The sequence below is a fragment of the Bradysia coprophila genome, unplaced genomic scaffold (assembly GCF_014529535.1).
Source record: "Bradysia coprophila strain Holo2 unplaced genomic scaffold, BU_Bcop_v1 contig_235, whole genome shotgun sequence".
In the NCBI taxonomy this organism is placed as follows: domain Eukaryota; kingdom Metazoa; phylum Arthropoda; class Insecta; order Diptera; family Sciaridae; genus Bradysia; species Bradysia coprophila.
In genome coordinates, this window is record NW_023503496.1 from 3,572,984 (window position 1) to 3,586,834 (window position 13,851).

At 38.2% G+C, this 13,851-nt stretch overlaps 1 protein-coding gene across 2 annotated transcripts in view; it reads right to left on the bottom strand.

Moving 5' to 3' along the window:
- Positions 1 to 2,081: 2,081 nt before the first annotated feature.
- The window catches only part of LOC119077491 (adenosine deaminase 2), a 37,683-nt gene continuing 25,913 nt past the window's right edge, over positions 2,082 to 13,851 (bottom strand). Inside the window, exons 1-7 of one of the 2 annotated variants that reach the window (XM_037184711.1) lie at positions 13,095 to 13,104; positions 7,553 to 8,125; positions 6,566 to 7,129; positions 3,476 to 3,823; positions 2,701 to 2,826; positions 2,558 to 2,639; positions 2,082 to 2,476 (exon numbers count right to left, since the gene is read on the bottom strand). In XM_037184711.1, the coding sequence (XP_037040606.1) occupies positions 2,259 to 2,476; positions 2,558 to 2,639; positions 2,701 to 2,826; positions 3,476 to 3,823; positions 6,566 to 7,129; positions 7,553 to 7,801 (1,587 nt within the window). In that variant the 5' untranslated portion in view covers positions 7,802 to 8,125; positions 13,095 to 13,104 and the 3' untranslated portion in view covers positions 2,082 to 2,258. Of the gene's footprint in view, positions 2,477 to 2,557; positions 2,640 to 2,700; positions 2,827 to 3,475; positions 3,824 to 6,565; positions 7,130 to 7,552; positions 8,126 to 13,094; positions 13,105 to 13,851 lie in introns of those variants that run through there. The other variant, XM_037184710.1, reaches the window with a different exon arrangement.

Sequence of the window (13,851 nt, forward strand, 5' to 3'; positions counted from 1 at the left end):
AATGTTTCGTTCATTCATTCATTAGCATGAAATTTTATTAACATGGATGGCATTTCAAACAGCATTGAAGATGATCTATTCAACTAATACTCTCTGGAAAAAATCGGATTAGCAAAACAAGTCTGAAAAACTATGCTTTTTAAAGTGTGGTTTCTACTCAACAAAAAGTACTCCGTGCGAGAGCCGTAAGAGAGCGAGCTGCTAAGTAAACAAAGCAAAAAAGAGAAAAAATCCAAACCTAATGCTTAGTTTTACCAAAAAGTACTCCGTGTGAGAGACAAAATTGATTTTTTTCAATTTTTCCTTTGTTTATTTGACAGCTCGCGGCTGCTAGGATATTCGCGCAGCGTCATTCACAATAATTGCCAAAATGACACATTTTGTATAAGGAAATCCCACTTTGTGGTTTATAGGTTTCTTCCAAGGTCGTTCAAAATGTCAATCGTCAACCACAGCGAAGCCAACACAACCTCACTTTGAAGTTTTCACAAACAAATTTGTTTAAGTTGCGGTAATGTTTGCTTCTGTGGATGACGGTCGGTTGTTTTCGGCCTGTCAAAATTCGTTTTTACCGGACGATGGAAGAAACTTTTTGTGAATGACACACGGCGCGAAATTCCTCAACACCCAAAAATTGAAGACGATTGAATTAAGCGCAATTCAGATTCAGAGTCGTCCGTTTCAAGGCTGTATACTTCGGGGAGGTCACGCAGATACAGATACGCGGATTACACACCACAGTTGATGATAAAATGGCCGATTTTATACAAAAATTCACATACTCTGATGATTCTCGTCGTCTTGATGATGTGGTGAATTTTTTTACATGTAAAATCATCAGAAGTGGTGTGTTCCCGCGTATCTAATAAAATGGCGGTCTGCGTGATCTCCTCACCTTGGTCCGTTTAGTTCATCCGTGTACTTGATAGATGTGTTCAAACAATAGAATGTAGGTGGAGTTTACGTAAACGGATGAACATTTGTTGTAAACGGATGAATTTTTTTTAGACTGAAAGCACCTTTATTGTGTCCGTTTACTTGAGAGGACTATCTCAAAAATTCATTTTCTCACTCCAAGAACAGGCAAAGGAACAGATTTTATTAACTGTCATTATTCGGCCTTTTATTTTGTATGGAAACGTCGGTTAGGAAAGTGGCACGTACGTTAAAAACTGAATTCGAAGTGTTAACCAGACGGATGAACCGTTTTCAAAACGAAGACTGTGTGATTCGTGGTGTAATCGCACTTTGCCGTATATGGTACTCTGTTTACTTGACAGTTGTTTGAAACCATGGAAACTTTATTTCTTTTCAAAGCACCTATCAGGATAATAGAGGCTTTACCACGTCAAATAGAGTAGTATTTTGTTGGAATGAACTGTCATTGACATGAACTGCTATTTTCACGATCAACCCTTCGTTTTAGCTCTCCGTTTATAAAACGAAGGGTTGATCGTGAAAATAGCCAAGAAAATAGGCGTAACAGTGAGAGTCGTAACGCACTTCCCAAGCTGCGGATTATTTCATGGGCAATTCGGTAATGTGCCCAAGGTGCTGCTGGTAAAAGTTGGGCCCTGATTTCAGGTATTGAATGGATGATTATTGTCTGATGAGAAAATGTTTATGACTTGAGGTGAAAGAGGTAGAGAAATGATAACAGATGGAGTTGCTTCTGCTTCAGCGTAGAGATAGCGCAGCGACATCTTATGGTTACTTCTATGACTGCATCAAACTGTGAATCGTCTAAACCGCTCTCAGGCTTCTCATACCATTCTAACTAGGGTGAATATGGACATAGAAGTTCGTGAATTTGGAATTGAAGTTTAAAATAAGTCCCGTGTGAATTGATGACAAAATGAAAGAATTCACGCAATGCCCAAATTTTTCCTCTGTGTGATGCAGTAAACTGAACACCCTTCAAAGTCATTCTTTCTCCAAAACACCTTTTCATCGACTATTTATTCCACGTTTCACTCGAGACATTCCACTTACCTCATAGAAACCAACTTCAACAGACGAGAGCCCAATTATCACCCATAAAGCCGAATTGAACGAGAAAATGCATTGCAAACACGATACGTATACATAAGTTCCACCGACTTTTATTTATTGCGTCTATTTTGTCTAAGAGAACCATTTACTTCCTTGCAACATTGCCGGATTTCATTTCGTTTCCCTTTCAACCAAACAATTTCCACAACAAAACAGAGTAAAGAAAAATAACACACCCGCCCCTCCCGCAAAGCCATTACACATTTTCAGCATTCAGCTATCACATCCTCAATGAAACGATCCCATTTCGTTTGCCATTTGGCAAATGCAATTTCCTTTTCTTGTTTGTTCAACGAACTGTATTTGATCGAATTGGTGGCCAGCTTTTTCAGCGTACGTAAATCGCTTCGTTTCGATGCAATGCCCAGGAAGGCCATGTAGAAGTCATGGGACAGCGGCGATGCACCCCAAAATGATGGATCATCTGTTAGCGGAAAAGAGACAAACGAACATTTTCAGATGACGTCGTGCTGTTCGCAACGTTGGAAATAAATTTTTGTTTCACCTGACGATATAATCATGGGCACGTTCTGAGATAAGTAGACGGCGGCTGGATGATTCCGTAAATCGTCGACCAATTTCAGAACCTTTTCAAACGTAAAAACTCGCGTCAATTCACTGCACTCTCCTCAAAATTGTGTTAATTACCTGATTGGACAAGGGATTGACTTCAATAGCAATGTCCCGTTCTTTGACCAATTTCAACAGCTGTGGATGTTTGGATAGAGCGTATCCGTGACCGATTCGCTTCGTACCAAGCAAAATTGCATCGACCTACGATTGGGGAAAATTATCGGATGGGGATCATTTGTCGCAGAGCATTTCCATTGCGCATTGGTCGGGAAGAAAGCTTTCGGAAGAAAATGTTTCGCCCACTGACTCCGTGTACTCGAAAACTTGTTTTTAGGCTGAATGCTGGAAAAGCTCACATCTGGGCTGGAAAAGCTCACACCTGGGCTTGAAAAGCACAAACCTGGGCTTGAAAAGCACAAACCTGGGCTTAAAAAGCTCAATATCTGAGCTCAGTAAGCCGGCTTATGTGCTTGAAAAGCTCAATTCTGTGCTCGAAAAGCTCAGATCTGGGCTTGAAAAACTCACTTCGGGGCTTAAAAAGCTCCCATCTGAACTTGAAAAGCTCCAATCTGAACTTGAAAAGCTCAATTCTGTGCTTGAAAAGCTCACTTCTGGAGTTGAAAAGCTCATATCTGGGCTTTAAATACTGAATTTTAGGCTTAAAAAGCTCATTTTTGGGCTCGCAATGCTCGCTTTTTGTAGAACATAGGATGCGGTTTTTGTGTCAGGATTAGACCTTCATCTACTATTTCAGTAACGCCATTTTCCTTCCGAAATCAGTTAATGTGATATCGTCCCAATGCAGATGGAATGCTTTTAACGTCTTTGGATCATCAGAAAAATATTTTACCAAATTTTCGTCGATGCTACCGAACCAGTTCGTCTCGCCAGCATGGTAGAAAAATTGAATGTCGTCCGGAATTTTCAGTAGATTCTGTGCCAAATCAAACAATTTCGGAGCCGTGTCCTCTTGGCCAACCAAATCGAAGCCGGCTATGTATTCGGGGAATTTGCGCTGCAGATCGGTCATTATGTCGATGTACTCAAGAATCGTTTGTTCCGGGACGGCTTTCAGTGGGGCAAATATGAATTTGGAGCCGATGAAATCGGGATTTTCCGCTTTGAATTCGTTCAGACCGTCGACGTACAATTGAACTCGCTCCACATAGGAATAGATTTTTCCATCCAAGTCGTACACCTGCAGTAATTTCGTGATTAGTTCGAAGCCGGTAAATGAGAATTGGTTTGGCTGGTATATCTAGCTCTATGATTACTAACGGTAGACCAAAAGTGTTGCATTGTTGCATTTTTGTTGCATTTCAGTACAAAATTTTTTTGAAATTGTTGTATTAAAACAACACGTCTCCTAAGGGCTAGTGTGTCGTTTCCATGATTCCAAACATGAATAGAGGTCTTAGAAAACAAAGTTTTTGGCTTTGTTAAATGTCAATACTTGACCAAGTTCTCAGTCAGCGACTTAAAAAGCGTTTTCTATCGTAATTTTCTTAGTCGTAGCGATTATTCATAAAGCATGACTCAAGTGCGAGGGAGATATAAGATGTTGTTGACAACGTGGTAGAAAGAAAGGCAAATAGTTGTCACTCGTGACATATTGTATGAATGATGTCGTAGGCAAAATACATTCGACAGATTTCACTGAAATGCAGAAATTGCAACAGCTGGTCTTGAGCCAGCTGATGTTCTTACTATGTTTAAATCAGCAGTGTATTAGCCGTTTATTCACTCACACACACAACCGGTGTGCAGTGCCTATATTCGTGAAAAATTTTTCACGATTTTCTCAAATTTTCGCAAAAAGTTTTTTGAATTGATTTGAGAAAATCGCGAAAATTGGAGAAAATTTGTGAAAGTGTGAGTGAGTAAACAGACAAGTACTCTGAACACAAACAGTGAATGCCAGCTGATAAAAGAACAGCTGTTGCAAATACTGCACTCTACAGAAATTTACCGAGTGTATGAAGCGAAGTAAGGAACAACAATTAAATTGCCATTTTTAACGGAGGTTTTGTTTGCAAGTACTCAAAAATCGTTCGCTCTCTCTTTTCATTTTACAGTTTGATTTAACGCACACATACGGAGTGATTGAGGATTCTTTCGTTTACGATGTCTAGACGGATATTGAATTGGAATTTTTATTGCATCTGAATACAGAAGATAGGCGAAACACTCAGTCCGGATGGTATTACAGTCGCTTAAAAAAATTCACAAATCTTTTGGCGACCTGACCTGCCATACAAAGCATTGAACTTTGCTCTTTCTATTTTTCAAGTGCAGAGGCGAAGAACAAAGAAAATTCGGAAAGAATGAAGTCTTAGTGTGTCCACATATCGGCTGTATACAAGTGTGAGAAGAATATGATATTACGACACGTTGATTTGAGTTCGACTTGTGTTTCATACACAAATACATATAATTGAGCATTTATAGTCGTCCGTTAATGTAATGTAATTTGACGAACCATTCAAATTATTGTTGACACAAACATTTTCATGAAAAAAAAATTGTGGCTCATAACGAACGCAAGGTATTTCTATTACAGTGGAACGAAGTTTTTCCAAACGACTCATAAAATAGTCTCTCGTGTGAAAGAACATTTCTAATCGTTTCACGCATTCCAAAGAACACTATTTCACTTTCAAAAAAAAAAATATTTTATTGCATGCCCCATGCGAAAGTCGACCATTAAATAGCACTTCACCCCCTGCGAAAGTGATCCATTACATGACGAATATGTTTCGTTCATTTTACGTGAATTCCATTGTTAACATTCGCAAGAATGCAAACCGCAAACAACTCAATAGAGCAGTGACATAAAATTCTTTTGTTTTCGGGCCTTTTCCAATTTCCGAAAGCTACGCAATTTTGATGATTGACCAAATTGACCAAATCAGTCGACCAAATTGCGTAGCTTTCCAAAGTTTAACGAAAAGAAAAGAAGTTTATGTCAATGTCGCGTTGCTATGATGAGTATCTACAGTTAATAGGTTCGAATTTCAACCGCAACCATATGATTCTGTCAATCAGATTTGTCTGATTGAATCGGTTCACTGATTTGCGACATCATTCGTTTTCCAGTTAAGTGTTCTATGTCTTCTGCACCGTTTGTATTGTCATTCAGTCAGTTACCGGTATTTTCAACGAAATAGAAAAATTTGTAGAAACCAATAGGTTTCTTCCATCGTACGGTACAAACGAATTTTGACAGGCCGAAATCAAGCGACCGTCATCCACAGAAGCAAACATAACCGCAACTTAAAAGTGAGGTTGTGTTGGCTTCTATGTGGATGACGATTGACATTTTGAACGACCTTGAAAGAAACCTATGTAGCAAGAACGATCTGATGAAAAACCGGTAATACCGGTTTACAGTGGTCCAGTATTACCGAAAACTGGTATAGCCAAAAGCTATTGCCCTAAAAGCACATCTGTAAGTTACCCTTTGTCACAAAACTATTGCGCAATGTAATGAACTACTTTCGCAGCATCCAATGTAATCAACTAATTCTACCAAACGCAAGCTAAGAGGCTTCCAGTACGAGCCGGAAACCACAAAATCTGTTTTGATCGAAGTTTTCTTTCATCTTACAGTTGAAGGCAGTGAAATTTCAGCATGAATTTGCTTCAATTGTTCTTCAGCTGATCCACACATCACGCATTCGCGTGGTAGTGGTAAAACCGTATAAAGACGTATAAACAGTTTTGATGAGTGGATCAGCTGAAAAACAGCTGAAGCAGATTCATGTTGAAACTTTACTGCCTCCAACTGTATACCACGCAATTTAACGAAATTTAAACTAATCTTCAGTCACGACAAGCTCTTAGAGCTCACAGATATACAACCTAAAAAAAATGAATTCCGGCGCTCCACCCTAACACAGCTGTATTGTACGTAATAGCGAAAAAAATTCTGAATCGTTACCGGCGGTAATAGCACTCTCAGCTCCAAATACTGTACACCATCCTGTAGCATCTCTTTCAGCGCCTGTTTGTAGTAGTCCTTGAACACCGGTGCATACGTGACCAGTGGTTCAAATCGTATGAACAGTCCCATAAACTCATTCCACACGTCATTGATATCACTAAAGTTACGCGTACTGTTCGTATTCAACGTGAAATTGGACCGTATGTGAGCATCGTACTCAGCGCGACCGACACGCGCCCGTTCATCAGCCACCTTCACCCAATTGCATCCATCGACCAGATCCGGTGTGCTTCTGGCAAATTTGAAACCGACGATCCGGTTGCTGTTATCGTTACATTGCCACAAATTGTCGCGATACGTTAAACTCACTAGATAGTCGGTGCTACACAACGCCGTATCGTGTGCATGCAATATGCCACCTTTTGGCATATTTCTGATAATTTTGAACAATTTCGATTTGTTTATCTCATCCAATACCTCAAAGAAATAGCGAGACGGTGCAAAGTTTTGCGGATTCGTCAGACCGTCATCCAATTCGGCATTTTTGGCTGCCATTATAACCTTGGGGGGGCATTCGGATATGACAATTAGAACACAATTTTTTTGGTAGACCGTCGAGCCAACGCACTTCAAGCATGAGTGGTACTCTAAACAGGGTACTGAAACTTGACAGTGTAAACACTGTAAAAACCATTTCATACAAAATAGTGCTTTATTTGGCAGCTGTCGACTATGATCACTTTTGCTTGAAGTGCGTTGGTCGAGCAGAGTATTTTTTGTTAGGTTGAAATTCCATATACAAACTGCTGTGCAATACCGGTAATACCTTTCAGCCGAAATGTACCGAAATGTTTTCGAACCGGTGGCGGATGGTAATTTACATGGTTACAGCCAGTGTGTACATGTGAATTCAACTTGACAAAGCAAAAAACCAAAATCTGCTTTTCATTGGTTTTATTGCAGCTCGTTCAAAGTGCAACTCACCGCATTGGCCCGTTTCTCTTTCGGACTCAGTTTGACATCACTTTCGAAATTATCCGAATTTTCCGCATTGAAAATGGATTCACGCGATGCAATGTATTGCTCAAATGATGGTCGGTTCGACATTTTCGGTTTGCGATTGCGGACTTCGTTGTTGAATGAGTCGACTAACGACTTTGAATCGGCTACGATTACCAGTAAACTAACCGATAAAGCCGCTACAACATTCATATAAAGCTGAATTTTTGCCATAATTGTCGGTGTTGCTATTGAGGGAACAAGATAATCGTAATCGTAAGTTCAGAGTTGTATTTTACATGAAATGCTTTACTGTTTCGCGTGTGTATTGCTTACTTATAGGTATTGCAAGTAAGGTATACACACAGGTACACCGAATACGTTTTTGCAGTGTTTCGTTTGATGTTCTGTTTTTTCCGTCAGCGAAATATCTGAATTTCCGACTCTAATGAACTCAATCGAACTTTAATTGAATTGATTTGATGGTATAATTTGAGTAGGTACGTGTACGGTTGATGTAGCAGATGCGAGCACAAATATTTGTGGAATGATGATGATCTGAAAAGCAAAGAAACAAAATTGTTAGACGAAACGCGAATCTGTTTTTTTTTAAATGAATGACACAGAGTTTGGCATCATTTATTGATTAGCTGGTATAGCCGGTGTAGAATTTCGTTATTTACAGTCACATCACAGTCATCCGTTTTCATTCCGTTTTGCCTCCGTATGAGTGACAGTTGTCATTTCAAACAATGTGCTCTATTGTATGAAATACCAACTGTCATGTACACGGCGACACGGATGACTGAGAATTCAGACTTAACGTCGTTCAATGTTAAAAAGTCTACGCTCGTCAAGAGTTTCGAACCAAAATTTCGTGGCGCTCAAAGTCAAATATGGTTTCTTACGAGGGAGACCGCACTGAAAAGAGTTGCAATCTGAAACAAAGAGTTGCAGAGTTGCAAGAGTGTTGTACGCACGCGGAAAAAAAGAGTTGCGAAAGAGTTGCAAATTCAATGCGGCCCCCCTCGGTTTCTTACAACTTCACCAGCTTTTCCTCTTAGTCCGTTTATATTGAAAAAAATGTTTGGGAAGGTGCAGAACAATGATTGTGACCAATGCTCGAATCGGGTTCGCGTTGATCCGAACCTGAACTAAAATTTCAGGTTCGACCCGAACGTATCTAAACTTTTCGATTTCGGATTAAACCCGAACCCGACCGAACCTGAATTTTTAGTTTCGGTTTTACCCGAACCTGAAATTCTCATTTTGGATCACGCCGCGTTCGGTACAACAGAAATCACAAATTTTTACCCGACACCTCATCCAACTTGAAAATTTCCTGTTCAGGTCAAACCCACGTCGAACCAATTCAACTTTGGGTGAAAACCCGATATCAAAAATTTCAGGTTCACATTACGTTCGGGTCGAACCTGAAACGTTGGTTCATGTTTGGTTCGAAATCGAGACAGACCGATTCCGACCCGAGCACTAATTATTAATTGAAGGATCAAAAGCTTAAAATCTGATGGCGAGTTCACAGTTCGTGAAAAATGGTTGAAAAATAGAATACGGTCCACTGACTGGCTGTAAAATGTGTAAAAATTGCAGTCCACTGTTAATGGTATACATCTACTGCGCTATTGGTAACGTTGGTGAAATATAATTACGAAAACTCTACTTTCCTACTTTTTATCCCATGTTTTGTATTGTACATTACTATACCATAGAATAAATTAAGTATCTCGTATCCAGATGAGTTAAAATATCCGAGGGCTTCAGCCCGAGGTATTTTTACTGATCGTGATTCGAAATATCAAATTATTTTTCGAGTGCAGTATGCTATTGTACTTTGAGAGCGAGGTAAAGGGTTTTCCCTAGGGAGGGAATGGCCCTATTCCCTATTACCTAACGCATGCTAAAAAACTTTTTTTCATCAAATGAGATAGCTTTTCAGCACGAGCCGTAGGTGAGTTTCGGAATTTTATTCGGTCAAGAAATCTTTTAGAATGGGTACGAAACAACGTTTTGTTTACAGTGTGCCAAAAATGAGCAATTTGGCCGAAATATTTCAATACCAATTTAAATAAACAAAATTCTGCGAACGAAACGAACGCTGTAACACTACGATGTAAAACTGAAGGCCGATGCTATTCGGCACCGGTGTCAAATAGCATGCACTGTGTTGTGTGGCTATTTGACACCGGATGCGAATAGCCAATCAACACAGTGCATGCTATTTGACACCGGTGTCGAATAGTGTAGTGTACGGTCATTTACAAAGACCGAATTACACACCACGATTAATGATGTTTCATACGTAAAGTAAACAGTGGAGTAGTTTCTGTCATCGAACGAAACTAGAGTTAACTTTTGCAGATGCAGAACCATTTTTCTGATAACAGGGAAACTTTTCCCATAAATGAGTTCATAACGCAAATAGATTTCATAGGAAAATAAATTGAGTTACTGCATCCAGGTGTTAAATCTTATCGATATGCCTATTTCTCAAAACGTTTCTGACCCGAAATCAAATCGTAAAGATATAAACTATAACAAATAATCCAGATGCAATATGATATGCAACTACAGAATCATACGATGATAACGGAAAGCTTATTTGATTTCGGTATGGAACAAATTCTGTAACATATATTAAAGAATACATCAATAAAATAAATGGAATAAACTATCCAGGTGCAACCGTGGATAGTTAGTTAAACTTGGGAAAATGAGGGAAAATATTTTATTATATAAGGCGTTGCATACAAGCAACGCGGTATCAGTGTGTCCAAATTCTTAGTCGTGTAAAATACTTAAACGTGTTAATTAAAGTGTTCTTTTGGAAGTTTAAGAGAAAAAACCAAATAATTGTGTCCTTTTATTTACGTCATCGCTCGGCCGTCTTCAAGATCACAATACCCAGAAGGTGAACTTTACATTGGTATCAGAAGTAAAGGAAGAAAAATAATGAAATTCTACATATTGTGGTAAGTATAGTTATTTTTTCTTCTTAAAATAAACCTTTCTTTTTGGTTTTTTTTTATTCTTTCCAAGTCATAAATTACACTTTAAAATAAACAAATCCAAGTTATCCTTTTTTTTTTTTTTTTTGCTCTCTTTTCTGAAATGCTTTAGTTTACCTATATATATGAATCGAAAAGTGAAAATATCTCATAACAGAAATACACAAGTTGATTCTATTTGCTGAATTGGCATAAGATAGGTGTTGATAACAAACAGTAATAAAAAAGAAAAAGAAGAGAAAGAATAGAAAAGTGATCTCGTTTATGATCATAAGGCGTATCAGGGTCATAAAAGTTGATCAAGTCAGGACACACTGTTCAAACAAATCGTGTGGAGAAAAATATATTTATTTATTTTTTTTTATTCAAAAGATTCAATTGCTTTCTCTTATATGACACCTACCCTTTATTTTTTTTTTTTGAAAATACATGAAATAAGATTAAGGAACAAAACCAAAATTCACAAACACGGTCATATAAACCTTATGTTGCGATCATCGCTATTTTGTTTAATATATCAGTTTCTTATCTGAATTTGCTTTTCTTATGTTTCACCAGGATTTTATATTTCCTGCGTTAAGAATATTTTGACAGGTTCCGAACAGTCTTATTCAGTGTCACGAGTTGTAAAGTCCGTTTTGATTAGTATCGAGTTTTCTCTGAAAATACCGAGTGAACAAGTAAGGACATTTTCATTTCTTTTTTTTTACACAGTAGATGAATTAAATTCAAATAAGTGATTGCTTTTCATACAATAGAAACAAAAAGGAAAATAGTAAATAATAAGAAGCATTTAAATGTTCAAAGTGTAGTGTAATCCGTGTCGCGGTTTTTCTTTGTGTAACAGGGTTTATTTCGATGACTTTATGTCAGAACTTACTGATCCTTTAAACAGCAAGACCAAGAATAAATCGAGGGAATTACTAGGTTTAAACATAGACCCATTGCAGGGCACTTCGGAAGGCAGATCTTTAAGATCAAGCATAGTTAGTCAAACGCCACAAACGACCATAACTCAAACGAATATTCCACCGAATTCTAAACCAGTTTCCAATCCTCGAATTATCTCTGAAGAAATTAAGAAAAATCCGGACAAACTCTTCTCAAACCTTACTACGATCACTGAAGAGGTAGAAATGTCAGCTTTTGCCATTGCCGATTTTAATCGGATGATACCCGAATTTAAGGGTGAGGTAGAAACGCTAAACATTTTCATTCGCAGATGCGATACTTTCCATAGTACTCTATCTGACGCGGGAAAGAAATCGTTCGTTGCGCATCTGATATTTAAACTCGGGGGTAAGGCTTTTATCATATATGAAACGAAGAAGTATGAGGATTGGGGTGAACTGAAATCAGACCTGCTTAAAGGTCTGAAAGTAAGCAAATCCGCCTCAGCACTTCAAAATGAATTGATGAATTTTTCTCAACCGCACGATAAGTCAGCAAAAGAGTTCGCTGATTTGATCAAGGAAAAATTAAAAGAACTTGCTGACGTCACTAAATCTATGTATCAAGATGAGGCGGTGATAACTTCGTTCCAAACGGAACACGAAAAAATTGCTATTAGAACTTTCCGAGAGGGTTTACGTTCTCCCTTGAAAGAACGGATCATAAATTGTGAGGCATTGAAGCTAGACGATTTAGTGAGGAAGGCAATGGAAGAGGAACCGTTTGTATCGGTCCTCAAACCATCTACGGATAGTGGCAATAATTTGAAAGCCAATATGAATAGATTACAAAATGATAATCTCCATTTCTCAACGATTAACAGAAATTCCCCAGTTCCGTTGAATTGGAACAATTACAGTAGGAACAGGAACCCTTTTCAGTACAGGAATCAACAACAGAATCCAAGGGTCAGATTTGAGAGACCAATTTGCTCTAGATGCAACAGACAAGGCCATTTAAAAGAAAACTGCTTCGCCAGGTTACCCTCAGCTCCGCAACAGACGGACGATGGCAGGAATAATGTCCAAAATAATTTCTTGGAACCGCCAAAAAAACTGGCGAGCCCCCGTTTCGCATCCAAAGCCCACATAATTTCAACCACCACTCCAATCATTCACGAGAAAATGCGCTACTTGAATTTAGATTGTTTTGGCCTAAATTCTTTAGGTACGTTGAATTTCCTTGTGGACACCGGAGCACAGATTTCATTAGTACGTCTCTCTATAGTACAAAATAAAGTAAAGATTATTCAATCTGAAATATGTGAGCTCAACGGAATAGCACAATCCGGTACCATAGTATACACACTAGGAACATGTTCCATTCAGTTAAAAATTGGCAAATCTTTGATATCTCATAAATTCCACGTAGTGGATGACATCTCTGTAAATTTATCCGCGGATGCTATATTAGGGGACGATTTCTTAGTGAAGAACAGAATCATAATAAATTATAGCCAGAATTCTATTGACTTGACAGAGCAAGAGGAATGTGTACCATGCAATGTGCACGTTACAGACCCAAAAGAAATCGTGAAGAAATTTGTTGACATGATGATCGACCCTTTGTTAACGAATCTCAGGTCAAGAATTGACTTGAAGAACGTAAACAGATCATTGATTTGCAAGTGTTTCGGTTGTTCAATAGTGAAATTGATGTCAAATTGTGAAAGCTCTGGCTATGAAGCGTATGATGAACTATTTCAATTACTGAATATTGGAACATCGACGTGCGAAAATTTTGTACGGCACCTACCGATATCACTGTTCAATAGTTTGTCAACATCGAAATGTATGAAGTTTTCAGATTTTTTCACAACTATGGCACTGACGATGCAGGGTACAGTTGAAATAAGGAATTCTTGTAGTTACTGTAAGTTTAAGGACAGTAAAATAGTTGATTTTCTTAAAATTTTTATTCAACCTTCAAAAAATACACAAACTTCGATGTCAAATCTGTTCGCAAACGGTTTCAAACGTGATTGGTATCAGTTTTGTGTTTTCTGTGCCAAAAAGAATCCTTCACACGTCCATCCCAATCTGTTAAAGGCTCCGCATTTTCTATATGTGGGAACTGATAGAACCAAATCTTTTCGGGAAACTAGAACTGAAATCGAAAATTTCGATATAAATCAAAACTTGTTTTTTAACACTTACGATGCTATATGCAAACAATATATACGAATACAATATAGACTAAGGTCAATTATAATATTTAAGGGATCCCTATCAGACGAATTACCTGATGTAACGTATAATAATGAGTCCATAGAGACAGCGAATATTAACAAAGAAATAATAATTTTGA